At 42.8% G+C, this 18,413-nt stretch overlaps 2 protein-coding genes across 2 annotated transcripts in view; one reads left to right on the top strand and one right to left on the bottom strand.

The window, feature by feature from the left end:
* ZNF624 (zinc finger protein 624) overlaps positions 1-8,613 on the bottom strand; it is a 54,068-nt gene extending 45,455 nt beyond the window's left edge. The window contains exons 1-3 of the mRNA XM_011957950.1: positions 8,530-8,613; positions 4,072-4,160; positions 1,460-1,525 (exon numbers count right to left, since the gene is read on the bottom strand). Of these exons, the coding sequence (XP_011813340.1) occupies positions 1,460-1,525; positions 4,072-4,158 (153 nt within the window). The 5' untranslated portion in view covers positions 4,159-4,160; positions 8,530-8,613. The remainder of the gene's footprint in view (positions 1-1,459; positions 1,526-4,071; positions 4,161-8,529) is intronic.
* Positions 8,614-15,360: 6,747 nt separating this feature from the next.
* On the top strand, positions 15,361-17,965 carry LOC105523195 (tumor necrosis factor receptor superfamily member 13B-like). The gene is made up of 4 exons (XM_011957978.1): positions 15,361-15,490; positions 16,591-16,776; positions 17,340-17,471; positions 17,769-17,965. Exons 1-4 carry the CDS (start codon positions 15,361-15,363, stop codon positions 17,963-17,965), a joined length of 645 nt encoding a protein of 214 aa, XP_011813368.1.
* Positions 17,966-18,413: the final 448 nt, after the last annotated feature.

Genomic DNA, 18,413 nt, shown 5'->3' with positions numbered 1-18,413 from the left:
TGGGAGGCAAAGGTTGCAGTGAGCTGAGATTGTGCCACTGCACTCCAGCCTGGGTGACAGAGCGAGACTTCATCTCAAGGAAAAAAAAAAAAAAGAAAATGTCAACAATAGTTATAAGAAAATCAAGCAAATAAAAAACCAATTAAATTAAATTAATAACTTATTGACAGTTATCATCAAATCATTGGTTCTATTCAAAGTAAAATTAAACTAAGCTATGTTCAGTACGTATAAAAAAAGGACGCAGAATTTAGGGAAGAGCCAGACAGAATTAATCTTCTACCAGGGACTCCCTGTCAGAAGAAAAATAAACCATATGAATTGTACACTATGCCAAAAAGTATGGCATTTTCCTAAGGTTTGTGGTTCAAAGTCTAAAACTATGAATATTTCTACCTTAAGTTTTTAAGAATCTAAGTTATCATATGTTAAAAAAATTGAAAAATCATTTCAAAAATATTATGTACAAAACTGAATCTCAGAATGTATTTTCTCATTGAAGCAAAAGTAAAAACCACATTTTACACAAAACATCTCTGGAATAAAACTAACCTTCAAAGGATAATCTTAAAAAATTTAAAAACATAATTCTTCTAAAAGCATGGTGAATACTTGTCAAAGATTTACTTAAGGCATTAATAAGGGATCAGCAGCTAGACAAGACAAGTTTAAAGGAGATGCAAGAAACCGATATATGGATAGTGGAAAAAAGAATGCTGGAATAAGACTGCAAAATTAGATACAAACCTGATTAATGTCCTACAGGACAGTAATACCACAACTTTGGGGATTCTCTTTTATCCTAGCAAAAATAATTGCAACGTTTCAATCTTGCACAAGTTAATATCTTTTAGGATCTAAATATTAATTAACAGTAAATGGTAAGTCAAACAACGTAACCCTCCCCTGCCATGTCAGATAACCTTTAGACAGGCTTGTTAATACAATGGTCTAACATGACTCTGAAACGGCCTGCATTTATCTTTTATTTATTTCTAAGTTTTCGATAATTTTTCTCATCACAACAAATTTCTGATTTTTACTTTTTCTGGAAAAATCGACTGGATTCAGTATTCACAAATAAAAAAGCCTTAATAAATAAAATGAAATAAAATATCTAAACCAATTTAAACTCATCTTAACACTATTTCCACAATGTTGATGTACTCTTGGTATTTTTTACTGGCACAGCATTGGGTCTTACAATGCAGCACAAGCATGAGACTATGTGATGATAGAATATTTTACCATTAGTAATCATGATGTGACTATCTGGCTAGATGAGGGCTGCCACCTCTGAGAGAAATGAAATCTGTTAAATTGATGCCACCAGCCCTGGGGCTACCATACCAATCAAATAATCATTGTAAACTCGCAATTAACTGGTAACATTGAGAATCAGAGGCAGTAAAATAGGCATTTTCTCTGTATTCATTATATGTACAACAGTAGGTATTACCTTTACCAATTTTGTTTCTTCTGCCTGAAGGTGAAGATCTTCATCTGGCTGGGTAACTTCAGGGTTCTGATGGGATACAGGATAAGATCACTCAGTGATAGGCTGCCTATGACCTACAGCAGAGCCTCAACGAGCACCATCAATCCACTGTGGATGCAGTGTATATGGGATGACCTCATCTACTGTTTAACTTAAGGCTGAAATCAAAGTTCCATTGTAACATGCAATCATAATCTTTCACTTTGTTTGGGACAATGACAAACACATGTAAGATTGACAAAGATATAACTGCTTTTAACAAAGAACCTATCAAAACAAAAATAAACTTACAATAAAGGGCCTTCAGACACTACGTAAGTCTGCTTTTTCATATTGGGATGAAATCTATTTCTCAGAAAGTATCTATCCTGCTCAAGAATAATATTCAAAACCTACTATCTGTTTTCCACAATTGAAAAATCATTACAGTGTTTGGTGGGGGGATATGGTTCAGCAGTCACTCAGGAAATATTTCAGCAACCTCTCATAACATTGTTTTCTTCCAAAACTTGGAAACTGTATCTCCATGAGGGCCTTATTTATTTATTTATTTTGAGACAGAGTCTCACTCTGTCAATGCCCAGGCTGGAGTGCAGTGGGGCGATCTTGGCTCACTGCAACCTCTGTCTCCCAGGTTCAAGTGATTCTCCTGTCTCAGCCCACTGAGTAGCTGGGACTACAGGCACGCACCACCATGCAGGCTAATTTTTTGTACTCTTTTTTGTAGAGACAGAGTTTCGCCATGTTGCCCAGGCTGGTCTTGAACTCCTGGGCTCAGACACTCTGCCAACCTCAGCCTCCCAAAGTGCTAGGATTGCAGGCATGAGCCACCACACCCAGCCCATGAGGGCCTGATTTTATAAATGAAATGATATTTTACTTTATCTTCTAGTAATAGTTATCCATTTCAGATTTTATGCAATTTAAAAAAATTATGGATAATAAAACTACATATTTAAAGATCATTATGAAAAAATGTTAGACTAACTCTCCCTCAACAACTTCTTGCCTAAAAATGCACAAATATTCAGATTCCAGAAAATTAATGATGATATGAATCTTCAATCTCTGATAGAGACGGGTTGATCCAGTGATACATGAAAAGACAAATATAGTTGTACCCAGTGATCAAGGGCAACATTTTGGTTTTATTTATCTTTTCAAAGGTATGTTTTAAGGACTATTTACATGTTACATGTTCTGGCTACAAAGAATAAAAGACCAGAATCACAGGTTATTACAGATCATTACTATAACAAATTATTTTTGTTGGTATTCTCTTTCTTCGGAATCTATTTTAAAAAGTCACTGCTAAAGCACAGCTTTTATCACATTAATACTAATCCCAAGGACACTAAAACACACACACACATTTCAATGCCTTCAGGGAAACATTAAAAGATTCATTTCAAATATCTAATTTCCAGCCCTATCTGTCACAACTTTCCAACTTGAATCACAAGCTCACCCACTGTTCTCTGCCTCTGAAGCCTTGCCCTTAAACCCCTTTCTCACCTGAACTATGTTCACAAATACTTTATGACAATTAAAATCCCATTTTTAATTCGGTACCAGCTTAAATCTAACTATCCTCATGAACTTTCTATGACCAGTTTAGCCCACACTATCATCCCATTTCTTTCTTTTCATAGTACTCATCATCTTTATCATACTGATAAGCAATTACTATTCACCTAAATAATGTAATTATTACTTTTGTACATTTTACCTCAATGAAACTGTAAATTCCCTACAGCCAAGCACTGTCTTAAACATATTCTCTCAATGTAATCTATTAAATCTGATCACTTCTTAATGGGTAGAAAAGAGATCACTGACAGTGGCACAAGGGGAATGGCTCCTATAAATCAGGGCTGGGGTATGTGTTTGTGTACATATATTTTCACCAAAATTTCCTAAATAAAATTTTCCAATTGAAAAATATTCCATTCTGCTGTCCCATAAATAACTGAAATTTCCTGGGAACAATACGAATTTTTTTTTTTTTTTTAAGACAGAGTCTCGCTCTGTCACCCAGGCTGGAGTGCAGTGGCCGGATCTCAGCTCACTGCAAGCTCCGCCTCCCGGGTTCACGCCATTCTCCTGCCTCAGCGTCCCGAGTAGCTGGGACTAGAGGCGCCCGCCACCTCGCCCGGCTAGTTTTTTTTTGTATTTTTAGTACAGACGGGGTTTCACCGTGTTAGCCAGGATGGTCTCGATCTCCTGACCTCGTGATCCGCCCATCTCGGCCTCCCAAAGTGCTGGGATTACAGGGTTGAGCCACCGCGCCCAGCCGAACAATACGAATTTAATATCACAATTAAAGATGTCTGTCATAACTAATGACAGCTCAGATATTTTTTGAAAGATCATGTGTCCTGATATTTGGTTAAGTAAGTATAGTGAATCCTCCCATAGTTTACTCCCTTTACTGTGAACTCAATTTTCATGGGTCTATTTAGTTGAGTTCCCAGAAGTGGTATCGGGGAAGTAGAGAAGTCACAAGCCTTCGGGAAAAGTAAACATGCTCTCAAACCAAGAGAGTAGGTCAAAAACAGGGAATCCCAACTTACCAGAGGTCCAACTGAAAAAAACACAGCAGCCATAATCTCTGCCTCTGGTTTCCCCTCTCTGGAAAGAGTGGAGTCTTGCAAAGACATATCTAAGGAAGAGAAATAAGCCATGAAAACCAATCCTGCCTGGGAAATTTCAGACTTACCAAGTTGGAATCCTGACATACAAGTGAGCATGACCTCCCTAAGGAAGCACAAGAGTAACCCTTAAGATCAGTGAAGGACAAAGACCCTTGCTCCTGCAGAGCTCAACATTTTAGCACTGTTAACTATAGTCACAACTAACAGGCTAGCCATTGTACAAGGAGGTTTTAAAATATTTTCTCATGTTATTTTCACATCAACCTAATAAGAATATTCCCATTCCATAGATGAGGAAACTGAGTCTAGAAAAATTAAACTACCCAAGGCCATGCAAATACATGACTCCAAATCAATCTAATTCCAAAGTCCATATCTTTTCCACTGAATCAACATGCTGTGTGAAGTACAACAAAATAATACTTCAATCTTTCTTTGCCATAATTACTTACTCATCTAACAATTAAATATTCTAAGAATCTCCTTTTCTTGCCTTTCCCACGAAGAGTCAATTTCTTAACATTTTCAGAGATCTGTTTCGTGTAAAGAGAACACTACAACTTCAAAATTTAAATGATATTGGAAGCCTTGACTTACCACCTCCAATCTGATATTCAAATAGATCTTTATCCTTTCTATATCAGGTAAACTTAAATAAAAAGGAAGCAGGTATAATAATAATAGTAATAGAAGACACATGAAACTCAGTGCACAAAACATTAAGATGTAGTCTTTCTATATTGAAAAAAAGTATATACCTAATAAAAGTTTTATACTATGGAGAACAGGGTGACAGAGATCTTTTCCAGGGATGCTTGGGCACTGCTTTTCTACCTTTGGCTAATGGTATGTATGGCCTTGCTGAGGCTGAGTTTGGTCCAAGAACCAGGAGTGCCTGATGTAGGATATCAAACAGTACAGATTGTTAATATAAATTCTTCTAGGATGGTAATATTAGCCTCATGAATAAAAGGGCAGTGACATAATAAGTATTGAGTTTTTGAGAAACTCTACCTTGTGCAAAAAGTGTTATAAGCAATTATATGGTCCTGCAGCTAGGACCTTTGTTATGCTTAAACATGTGGAATCTGCTCCTTCCCTGAAAGTGCACCTTGCTTCTCATAAGGTTCAGTAGATTTGCTCAATAAACATAGCAGAACTCAATCTAACCTTACAGTGTCTAACAATCAGAAGCTCATCTGAAAAGGTATTTGGGCCGGGCGCGGTGGCTCAAGCCTGTAATCCCAGCACTTTGGGAGGCCGAGACAGGCGGATCACGAGGTCAGGAGATCGAGACCATCCTGGCTAACCCGGTGAAACCCCGTCTCTACTAAAAACACAAAAAACTAGCCGGGCAAGGTGGCGGGTGCCTGTAGTCCCAGCTACTCGGGAGGCTGAGGCAGGAGAATCGCTTGAATCTGGGAGGCAGAGGTTGCAGTGAGCCAGGATTGTGCTGCTGCACTCCAACCTGGGCGACAGAGTGAGGCTCCGTCTCAAAAAAAAAAAAAAAAAAAAAAAAAGAAAAGGTATTTGAAGTACTTAACCATTATTCTTTGAAAAACAAGAATATTAATATATAAAGCAAGGTTATCAAGAATGCAAAGAATATTAGAGATACAAAAATTAAATAATTAAATAGATATGGCTATACTGAAACTTATACTGTCAGATCAATGTACTAACTCAAGGAGGAGACCAGGTTTAGTTAAATCAAGAAAATACGTAAATATCTTGGCTGGGCATGGTGGTTCACACCTGTCATCCCAGCACTTTGGATGAGGCAGGCAGAGCACCTGAGGTCAGGAGTTTGAGACCAGCCTGGCTGACATGGCGAAACTCCGTCCCTACTAAAAAATACAAAACAATCAGCCAGGTGTGGTGGCGCACACCTGAAGTCCCAGCTACTCGGGACGCTGAGGCACGAGAATTGCTTGAACTTGGGAGGTGGAGGGTGCAGTGAGCAGAGATTGCATCACTGCACTCCAGCACTCCAGCCTGGGCGACACAGAGAGACTCCGTCTCAAAAAAAAAAAAAAAAAAAAGTGAGTATCTTAAAAACGTAGAGTGGTTTCTTTCATGGCACTGGGGCTTTCTTAGGCAAAATGAAAAGGTTTTGGTGGAAGAGAAACAATGAGAAGTTGAGGGAGGAAAGCAGTGCAGTGTGGAGATAAAAGAGGTAAAGAAAGAATAGTCTGAGGGGATTCTTGTATTGAAGCCTCAAGGTAACCAACCAGTAAGTGGTTTTGCCTTATACCACTGTTTCTCTAGATCTTTCTGTCATAGAGCCTTTTGCAAATCTAATGAAAATTATGACTCCTCTCCCATTTTCTAATGAAAACACTCCATGTATAATTAGAGGGGTCTCAAATCTGAGAATGCAAAAGACTCACTGGATATGCTTATTAAAAAGGAAATTCTTTGGGTCCATCCAAGATCAAAATCAGGATCTCTAGATGTGAGGCACAGAAATATACATCGCTTGAACAAGTACACCTCAAGAAATATTTAGTTGAATATAATATGCTAACATGTTAATTATATATGTAGTATGTTAAATTATATAATGTTTTAGTTTTAGTGTAGTATTTTAAGAAATACTGTCCTGATACACAATAGGGATTCTGAAGGGTGAAGGAGTGGGAGGTGGGTGGAGAATAAGGAATTACTTAATGGGTATAATGTACATTATTCTGGGGATGGATACCCTAAAAGCCCTGATCTCACCACTACACAATCTATGCATACCAGTAAACCTTAACTTTTTGGGGGTATGGACCCATCTGAGAATCTGACCTTGGCCACAGAATAATGCACACGCATATATGATGTTGCATATTATTTCAGAGAGCTTGAAAACTGACTCTCCCTCCCAAGCCCATACACTGACCCCCAAGTTTTACAAGGTTGCAAAGAAAAAAAACGAGCCAAGAATATTGCACACCCCCAAGCCCCCGAACACTAAAGCTGACGTACAAAGAGCAACATAAGGCATTTTCAATTCCTCAGGTCTAGAGTAACGGTTTTCTGTATCTTTAACATTTATCAAGAGTGAGCTGAGTCATTTAAAAAATACTTGTAAATATTAATAAACTCCGTGACAATACTTCACGTAAATTATGCTAGTAACATATGTTTAACAACCAAACTGCAATAAACACCTTGTTTTATTTTATAATCAGAACGAACAATATTTAACATTTAATATATTCAGCTTGATCTCAATTGTGTAAATATAATGCATAGAAAAAAAGACTGCGAGTAAGCCAAAACTCTACTGAGACCTCTGACACCTGGGGCTGTGATGCTTACCCTTCTTTCTGCTTTTCTGTACCTTCCAAGTAGACAAGAAGAAGTATCTACATATACATAGGAGTCTGGAATAGGAGTAAAATCCCAGAGCAGCTGGTCACAGCCCCAGGTTCTAACCATGGTTTGGCTACTGTAGAACTGTGACTACAGGCAAGTCACTTGAGCACAATGAATCAGCTATTAGTACATGAGAGTAACCACATTATATGTCCCTACTATCCCCTTTGTCATTATGCAGAAGATATCTAGGCCAATATTCCCGAGTTATAATTTCCCTAGATATGTACAAGCTCTGTCTTTCCAGCTATTGCAAAAGTATCCAGAGACTGAAGGGGAAACTTTACTTGTTTTGCTTCCTTGGCCAGTGTAGTTATTTAGAAATAATGAAGGGTCCATGTTTTTGCTAAGAATCTCAGCGCCATGCACCAGTCCAGCATTTCCCAATCAATGCAATAACACCACGGTCATGACAGGGAGTGACAAGTGATTAAAAGGTGACTACAGTATTTGAAATGCTACATTTCAGGAAAAGCTGCCTCGGTTACTGAGTAGAGCTGATCCCCCGATGTGAAACCTAGTTTCATCCCTGCCAGTTCAGAAGCCAGAGCGGGCATGGACATGCTCCTGCCAATCTCGCCCTCTTTCCCTAACTGCTCTCCTCCACCCACTCCGGGTATGCCCTCCTCAGGGCCAGCAAGGCGCGGGGCTGGGAAGACAGGAAAGGTCGGGTCAGGGGCCCGCCCGTCCTACTCGAATCCCAGCTCACGCCCCGCACCCGGCTCTTTTTAACCCCAGCGCCGCCAGGCCCGCCAGGGAGGAGGTTCCCGGGTTCGGACCCGGGTTAAGAGGCCTCAGAGGGCACGGGGCCCGACCTATGAGGGGTGCCGGCTGGTGACTGAACCCACACTCGAGAAGGAGGCCTAGCCCCAATCGCCTCTCAGGGGTGGGCGGGTCCGCTCAGGGTCTGGGGCTATAGAGGGAACGGCCACGCCCCGGACACCGCCGGGAGCCAAGCGCCAAGGGAGGGGCGGCGGGCAAACGAGGCCAGGCGCCCGGGACAACGAGTACCTGGCGGCAGAACTGAGGACAACTGAGGGCACTCGCAGAGCAGGGCGGGAACGCTTCCAGCAATGGCGGCGGTTCGGCGGGGCCGGCCTCCAGGCAGGGCATTGCGCCTGCGCAGCCGGAGCGTCGGAACTACAGTGCCCAGAATCCTCAGCGCCTGAGCGCTCCCCCCCCGCCCCGCCCCTTTTGTCTGCGTTAGTGAAGGAATTGGCTCTTTCGGGGTGCGAAAAAATTCCAATTGGATACACTTCTGTTGAGAAGCCTTGACTATGTGTCAAAAGCAATAGCACTAGAGATACAAATAATGACACAACCCTTGCCTTGGAACATTTAGGTGGGACGAAAGAAAGCCACTGAAAGAACAGATAGATGTGATCCAGACAAATATGTGAACAAGTGCTCGGAAACACTATTTCTGAACAATTCCCTTTACGACAATTTCCTCAGAGTTGGAAGAGACGGCAATTGACAACAATGCCAATTAAGTAGAATGGATATGAATGCCTGAAAATACAAATTTTAGGCCAAAATTATTCGAAATACAAAGAAAAAATCTTTTTGAAGACAAATAGCTGTAGAAGTTCTCAGTGCATACAAATGATAATTCTTAAAACACAATGACTGAAAGTATTTATTTGCAACAAATTTATTTGACCACTTATTCAAGGGCTGCTTGTCCAAGAGCTATATTAAGGTTTATTTACTTTCTTCCCTACCAAAGATGATATTTTTTGATGATAGAAACTACGTCTCATGGAGTTTATTACTCAGAGTGCCTACTTCGGAGACTGCTCACATAATGAATGAAACGAAGGAAGAATGAATGAATAATTTAGGACCCTACCTCCCAACAAAATGCACACGGAATTGTCTACATCACTATCAGCATTTTGGTCAAAACCGTTCAACAAATCTCTAGGAAGCTCCAAATGTTCCCACATCTTCCTGTCTTTTTCTGAGCTCTCCAAACTGTTCCAACCTCTGCCCCTTACCCAGTTCCAAAGTTGCTTCCACATTTTCCAGTATCTTTATAGCAGGGCCCCAAACTCTTGGTACCAATTTCCTGTATTGGTCCATTTTCACACTGCTATAAAGAATAATAGGCCGGGCGTGGTAGCTCAAGCCTGTAATCCCAGCACTTTGGGAGGCCGAGACGGGCGGATCACGAGGTCAGGAGATCGAGACCATCCTGGCTAACACGGTGAAACCCCCGTCTCTACTAAAAAAATACAAAAAAACTAGCCGGGCGAGGTGGCGGGCGCCTGTAGTCTCAGCTACTTGGGAGGCTGAGGCAGGAGAATGGCGTGAACCCGGGAGGCGGAGCTTGCAGTGAGCTGAGATCCGGCCACTGCACTCCAGCCTGGGCCACAGAGCAAGACTCCGTCTAAAAAAAAAAAAAAAAAAAAAAGAATAACTGAGACTGGGTAATTTATAAACAAAAGAGGTTTAATTGACTTACAGTTCCACATGGCTGGGGAGGCCTCAGGAAACTTACAATCATGGTGGAAGGCAATTGGGAAGCAGCAACTTCTTCACAAGGCGTGAGGAGAGGGAAGAGCTGGGGAAACTGCCACTTGTAAAACCAACAGATCTTGTGAGAAGTCGCTCACTGTCACAAGAACAGCATAGGCGAAACTGCCCCCATGATGCAGTCACTTCCCACCAGGTTCCTCCTTTGACACATGGGGATTACAATTTGAGATGAGATTTGGGTGGGAACACAGAGTCAAAGCATATCATCATGGTTGCTGGTGGATTCGTTGATATTCTGAGGTAGCGATACAATAATCTATCAGTTTGATTAGGAGGTCTGGGTTTTGCTTTTTCTATGGTAATGTAAAAGGGCAGGAATATCGGTATGTTACAAATTCACTGCAATTACAAATCAGTCTCTGTGCATATAAGGAAGCACAAAATCACAGACCTAGGGTCTTGATAGATATGAAAGAAACCCTATGTGATATCATGCCCTCATCTTTACCTCAAACTTTCACCTAAAATTACTAGTGAGGACTTTTTTGTCCTGCTGTTAATATTTGATAATTCTAGGTAGCACGCAATAAGATATAGAATATATGAATAATAACTTGATTTTATAATATTAATAACAGCCTAATTTTAAATATATATGTTGTGCCTTGTACTCTACAGAAAACACGCACTTTCCTTTTTTCTCTAAATTAGGTTTAATTTATTTCAGAAGTTTCTAGATTTTATTGTCTCTATTTAGCCAAAGCTACAAGAAAGATCAAATTCATATCTTTAAATACTTTCATTATCAATCAAGAAAGTGAAATCAACAAGAATTTACTCAAGAAACTAGTGAGAAATCAAAGAAATGTACAAAATGTAGGATACAAGAATTAATAAAAACAGATTAACAGTGGAATAAATAAATGAGTCCAACTGGTTCTTTGTAATGGAATGTGGAAAGACATACTCTATTCTTCTGGATAGGAAGATGAAATCTCATAATCATATCAATGCAAGTTTTATGCATGCTCAAACATGTATAAACTAAGAAAAAATCTGAAAGAAAATATAGCAAAATGTTTGCACTTTTTTTCCTTTAAGTGGTGAGATTAAAGGTAATACTTTTTTCTTTTTTATACTTTTCTGTATTTTCTAAATCTTCTGTAAAGAACAAATAATTTTATGATCAGGAAAAAATAAGACATTTCTTAAATGCCAAATTACCTCTCATTAATACATATAATGCAAATGCCAATCAAAATACCAGCGAGACAGATGAGGGACTGGGGAAGAACTTCAAAAAGGGCCACATGGGAGATTAAACATTATGCAAAAGAGTAATGAGGAATTTTAAAGCAAAAAAGGAGAAGGTAATCCTATTCTACAAGATATTAAAACCTAATGCAAAGCCTGGCTAGTAACTTCTAATAAAATTGCTTCCATACTTTAAATAAAATACCTGCAAATTTAGGACACAGACAAAGATAGAAACTCCTCACATGACCCACCACTAAGCCCATCGGATGGCAGAATGCAGAATCAGGTTGCAATGGACTGATCTTAAGACAGATGAAGCAGTGGACAAAAATCTTCCTGGAGCTGATGGTATAATTTGTTTCTTGAAACAATGACAGTCCATGAAATAAAGTAGGAAGATGTTTTGAACCTCTCTCACCAGCAGATCCCTAAATCACAGACCCAGAACTTGGAGGAAACAGGAAATAGGAGGCCATCTCTGCACCTCTCCAGCACTGCTCTGGTTGGTGGGCAGAATATCATAAAATCATCATGATTCTTATATCAAAAACCAAAATTCTAGATTGATTAAGTAATTATTTTTTTAAATGAGAAAAGTTATTGTTTATTTGATCTTGGGCTAGGGAAGATATTTCTAAGCAAAAAGGGTAAAAAGAAAGAAAAAGAAATGATGAACAGATCGGAATGCAATAACGGTGTAATATTAAGTGTTGGCAAGAGCTGATGCAAGTGCGTGTTCTCATGACTGCTGGAACAAACTGGTGTAATATTTCTGAAGGGCATTCTGGCTGAATATGTTAGAAGTCTTTAAAATGTTTATGCTCTGACTCAGTAATTCAACATCTATCAGTTTTTCCTAAATAAGTAATAAGAGAGAGATACAAAAAGTATTTACAATATTGAAAGACTGGAAAGAACATAAATGTTCAACAATACATATATGTTCAACAACAGGGGACTAATAAATATGAATTATTTATGTGATAAAATACTATCTAACCTTAAAATAATATTTTAAATAATATTTAATGATGAGAATATGCTGAGAAAAGTTTAATCATTTTTAAAAAGTTAAATGTAAAATGAAAGTTAATAACATGTACAAGATTATTCTAATTTTCTTTTTTTGAGACGGAGTCTCAAACTGTTGTCTCCTGGGTTTGGAGAGCAATGGAGTGATCTTGGCTCACTGCAACCTCCACCTCCCAGGTTCCAGCAATTCTCCTGCCTCAGCCTCCCGAGTAGCTGAGATTACAGGCACCTGCCACCATGCCTGGCTAATTTTTGCATTTTTAGTAGACACAGGGTTTCACACCATGTTGGTCAGGCTGGTCTCGAACTCCTGACCTCAGGTGATCCAACCTCCATGGCCTCCCAAATTACTGGGATTACAGGCGTGAGCCACTGCACCCAGCCTATTCTAAAACTTTTTAAACTTATGAGATACTCATACACACACATATATCTGGAAGAAAACTCCAAAATAGTGGCAATAATTTGGAGGGAACATTGGGAGTGATTGTAATTGTCTGTTACTAGCAGCTAAAAGCATGCCAATAGACCTGGCAAACGCCCACTCAATCTTCAGAACTCAGCTCAGTTGCCACTTCTTCCAGGAAGACCTCCTGTACTACTCACTCCCGTATTATACTAGGTATTCTGCTTTGCACTAGACTAGACTCTGGGCATAACTCTATGATTTCCTTCCTTCCTTCCTTCCTTCCTTCCTTCCTTCCTTCCTTCCTTCCTTCCTTCCTTCCTTCCTTCCTTCCTTCCTTCTTTCTCTCTTTCTTGATGGGGCTGAAGTGCAGTGGCATAATCTTCTCAGCTCACTGCAACCTCTGCCTCCCAGGTTCAACTGATTCTCCTGCCTCAGCCTCCCAAGTAGCTGAGATTACAGGCACCTGCCACCACTCCCAGATAATTTTTGTACTTTTAGTAGAGATGGGGTTTTGCCATGTTGGCCAGGCTGGTCTTGAGCTCCTGACCTCAAGTGATCTGCCCACTTCAGCCTCCCGAAGTCCTGGGATTACAGGTGTGAGCCACTCTGCCCGGCTGATATTCTTTATCACTGCATTGTACTCTCTGCTTTGATTCTCTACATCCCAACTACACTTTGAACTGTCTACCACCAGAAATGTGAGTGTTTCCTTTTTGTATCCCAGTGCCAATCTGTCTGCAGTCTAACAGGCCTTCAAGCTGGAACGCTGACTTCATGAGTGAAATAGACAAGCAAATGCTTCTCTGTGCTCTGTGAATTTAGAGGTTAAGGGCAGAAATTTGAACACGGACTGGCAAACACCAGTAAAAAGCTGTCTCTCCTCACCTTGGCCAGCAGGCTGGAAAGATGTTTAATTTCACCAATTGCCTTTAATAATTCTTATCTGAACTCATTGCGAGACCATTGCAAGACCGTTACAGTAGATCCAGAATACCATGCTGCTGTCTAATGCATGAGACACATATGAGTTTCCTGTGGATCTGTGACAAATGACCAAAAACTTGGTGGCTTAAAATGATAGAAATTAATTTTCTCGCAGTTCTAGAGGTGAGAAATCTGCAATCAGAGTGTTGGCAGGGCCCCGCTTCCTACAAAGGGCCTAGGGGGATTCCATTTCTCACTGCTTCCAGCTGCCGGTGGTTCCCCGTGTTTCTTCTGTGGCCACAACACTTCCCTTCAGTTTCCCAGCCCCTGCAGGACAGGAAGGCACAGGAGGAGGAGGTGGGAATGGGTGTTACGGGAAGTCAGGGACCCCGAAAGGAGGGACCGGCTGAAGCCATGGCAGAAGAACATAAATTGTGAAGATTTCATGGACATTTAATACTTTTTTTTTTTTTTTTTTGAGACGGTGTCTCGCTCTGTCGCCCAGGCTGGAGCGAGTGGCCAGATCTCAGCTCACTGCAAGCTCCGCTTCCTGGGTTCATGCCATTCTCCTGCCTCAGCTTCCTGAGTAGCTAGGACTACAGGTGCCCGCCACCTCGCCCGGCTAGTTTTTTGTATTTTTTAGTAGAGATGGGGTTTCACCGTATTAGCCAGGATGGTCTCGATCTTCTGACCTCGTGATCCACCCGTCTCGGCCTCCCAAAGTGCTGGAATTACAGGCTTGAGCCACTGCACCCGGCCCCAAATTAATACTTTTATAATTTCTTACACCTGTCTTTACTGCAATCTCTGTGAAGGTTTCATGGACATCTATCACTTCCCCAATCATTACGCTTGTGATTTCCTATGACTGTCTTTACTTTAATCTCTTAATCCCATCATCTTCGTAAATTGAGGACGTATGTCGCCTCAGGACCCTGTGATGACTGCGTTAACTGCACAAATTGTTTGTAAAGCATGTGTGTTTAAACAATACGAAATCTGGGCACCTTGAAAAAAGAACAGCATAACAGTGATGTTCAAGGAACAAGGGAGATAATCATTAGGTCTGGCTGCCTGAGAGCCAAGTGGAACAGCACCATATTTCTCTTCTTTCAAAAGCAAATAGGAGAAATATCACTGAATTCTTTTTCTCAGCAAGGAACAGCCCTGAGAAAGGGAATGCATTCCTAGGGGAAGGTCTCTAAAATGATCGCTCTGGGAATGTGTCTGTCTTTTACAGTTGCAGATAAGGGGTGAAATAAGCCCTGGTCTCCCGTAGTGCTCCCAAGTCTATTAGGACGAGGAAATTCCCGTCTAGTAAATTTTAGTCAGACCGGTTGTCTGCTCTCAAACCCTGTCTCCTGATGAGATGTTATCAATGACAATGTGTGCCCAAAACTTTATCAGCAATTTTAATTTCACCCTGGCCCTGTGATCTCGCCCTGCCTCCATTTGCCTTTTATATTTTATTACCTTGTGAAGCATGTGATTTCTGTGACCCACATCCTGTTCGTACACTCCCTCCCCTTTGAAAATCACTAATAAAAACTTGCTCGTTTTGCAGCTTAGGGGGCATCAGGGAACCTGCCGACATGTGATGTCTCCCCAAGACACTCAGCTTTAAAATTTCTCTCTTTTGTACTCTTTCCCTTTATTTCTCAGTTGGCCCTAAGGCCAACACTTAGGGAAATAGAAAAGGACCAATGTTTAAGTATCAGGGGCTGAATTTCCCCCGATAAATGGGTGTGGAGGGCCACACACCAGGCCAGGGTAGCAGGTGCTCAGAACACAGCCGCCTAGAAGCGGGGTACCAGGAAGCCACACCAGCCTTCAGAGCCCTGGGCAGGCTCCTTCCTACCAAAAGCCTTTGTGCATGTTGTTCCTGCCTTCTCAATTGTTCCTCCCTATCCTCTCTGCCTCTGCATAGCAAGGTAACTTCTACTCAGTCAAAACTATCCCTGTCTAGCACAACCAAAATATCCATAAACAGAACATGTCAACAAATGACAGTGTATTCATGCAACGAAATACTATACAGCAATGAAAAAGAATGACCTCCGACCGCATGCAACAATATGAGAGGATCTCTCAGATGTCATTGTTGAGTGAAGAAACCGGACTCAAAAGAGCACCTTCTGCATGCCTCTATAGAAGGCAAAAAGAAGCAGAATTAATCTATAGTAAAAGGGCTGAGAAGAGTAGTTACTTCTCGGGGAAAGTATTGGATGGGAGGGGACAAGGGAGCCCCCTAGGGTCTGGGCATGAACTTGGTCTTGTCCAGCCTGGTCTGGGGACTGAGCCTGAGTGCACCCATTGGTAAAAGTTCATCAAGTTGAACACTTAAACTGTGCGTTCTTCCTGCAATGAAAAAGTAAAAATAAAACAGGCCCCTTTCTCTAAGAAGCGTTTTCCCAGACTAGAGCACCTTCCCCAGGATGAGCTGCCAGGGTTCTGTGTACCCCTCCTGCAGGCTATTGTCCCATTGTGATGGTCTGTTTCCCCATGGGGTGGTGAGGTAGTTGGCTCCCCAAGACAGTAAGCTTCATGCAGGAAGTCTCTCTGTCTTTCTAGGGCCTATGTCTCCCATGCTCAGATCTTAAGCATCTGCTGCAAGCGTGGGTGACCCCCATCGTGGAACGAGCCCACTCTCTGGTAACTGCAACGTGAGCCTTCTGCTTGCAATGTGAGTTCAAAACCCAGGGCCAGTGAGAGATTCATCAGATTTGTAACAGATTAATCCTGGACCAGCTCACGTTGTCCAGCTTCAAGGCCCTGGGAAGTTGCCACCAGGATGGGGGAGTGGGTCAACTTCCTCCAGGATCCAGAGAGCATCCCAGCCAGCCTCAGGGTCAGGAAAGGAGCCCAGCCTCTCCAGGAGCCAGACAGGCTCGCAGCAGGGTGGGTTGCTTGAACCTAATGAGAGGAAGAGGAGAAGGCACTGCAGAGAGGGGTCTCACGCTGTCTTGCAGCTCTCCTGGGGCTGACGTTGAGTTCAGATCAGCTGGCTCTGGTCTACAGCACGCTGGGGCTCTGCCTGTGTACCGTCCTTTGCCGCTTCCTGGTGACAGTGGCCTGCTTCCTCAAGAAGAGGGGGGATCCCTGCTCCTGCCAGTCCCACTCAAGGCCCTGTCAAAGTCCGGCTAAGTCTCCCCATGGTGAGTGCATGAAACTGGGGTCCTCGCCCTTCTCGCTGCTTGGGTGACAAGACTTGTGCCATCCCTCGGTCCTGTCACTGCCCCTGCTTCTAGGTGGAGAGGCACAGGGCTCATCCCTGTTATTTGCTGTAGCTTGATAAAATCAGATTAAGACATCCTGGCAGGCAGATACCTAGCAGAGTGGCACCCGGTAAGGGTGGGTGTGGGGTGCCAGCCTTCGGGCTTGCCTGGGTCAGGAGTTCTCAGGACGCAGGGCCATCAGAGCTAAGCCCTGGAGGAGGTGTCTCCTTGGTGGGCATGGCAGGCTTGGGGCTGGGCAGAAGTGAGAGCTAAGATTTGCCTGCCCACCCCTGCCCCAGCACAGGGTCTGGTCAGCAAGTGAGGGACACTGACACCCGCCCGGGTCCCCCCGATTACCCTAGCCTGGTGATTGCCCTTAGTTCCTGGGTCAGGGGAGAGTATGGCTGCTCACACCGTCTCCCCTATCCCAGTCCAGGGGGTCACAAGCTTCCTTGGGAGCCTGGTGAGATGGGGGCACACACCCTCCACTCTCGCCTCTGCAGATCACGAGAGGGAAGCCAGCAGCCCTGTGGGCACGTCTCCTGAGCCAGTGGAGACCTGCAGCTTCTGCTTCCCTGAGCACAGGACGCCCACTCAGGAGAGCGCGGTCATACCTGGGACCCTGAACCCCATGGGTGATGGCAGGTGGAGGCGCCCTGTGAGGTGCCCTGATAGATGGCAGCCTTGGCATTGTGTGCGAACACACCCAAGACAGGGTCCTAGGTGCCGGAACAGGGGCAAGGAGGAAGAGGAGGAGGGAAAGAGATGGAGAGAGAGAGAAAAAGAGAGATGAGGAGAGAGACAGAGGAGGCAGAGAGGAAGAGAGAGACAGAGCAGATGTCAGGGCACTCTGAGTCCCAGTTCCCAGTGCAGCTGTAGGTCGTCATCACCTAACCACACGTGCAATAAAGTCCTGTGCCTCCTGCTTACAGCCCCTGAGAGCCCCTCCTCCTGGAGAATAAAACCTTCAGTGGCTGCCCTTCCTCACTGCATTGTGGTTGTGTCTTTGATGAACCGAGACGTCCCGTCTATCACCTTCCTGGGCTCAAGGCTCCACCGAATGCTGTCCCCTCAGTTTGGGAGCCTCTGTGGTGCCCCCATCTCACCAGGCTCCCAAGGAAGCTTGTGACCGTCGGTTGGGCCCTAAGCAGCCGGGTACCCATTGGGGCTCTGCTTCTCTCTTTCGCTAAGAGAGAGAAAGAGACCAAAGAATGGTCTGCAGGGAGGGCGTCTGTGCAAATCCCCAGGGAACCAGGGGCTTGAGCTGTCTTCATTTCCTTACAGACACACATTCACTTCCATGCCTCCTTAGTGAGGGCATGATGCACAGTGTGTGTGTATGTGCAGGTGTGTGCATGCATATGTGTGTGTGTACATGTGTGTGTGTTGTGGGAGTGTGCAGCAGACAGGAAGGAGAGGGCAGCTCCAGCTCAAAGCTGCAAGTCTCTCTGAAAGAAAGATCGAGATTCCCTGGACCACAGCAAGAGACTTTTCATTTGCCTCCATTTTTTTATTAGCATTTAAAGCTATATTTTGAGTAGCATGCAAATCTTAAGTTACTTGACTATTCTTAGAAG

The sequence above is a fragment of the Colobus angolensis genome, unplaced genomic scaffold (genome assembly GCF_000951035.1).
Source record: "Colobus angolensis palliatus isolate OR3802 unplaced genomic scaffold, Cang.pa_1.0 Scaffold452, whole genome shotgun sequence".
NCBI classification, from domain to species: Eukaryota; Metazoa; Chordata; class Mammalia; order Primates; family Cercopithecidae; genus Colobus; species Colobus angolensis.
This window is presented reverse-complemented; position numbering and strand designations above follow the sequence as displayed.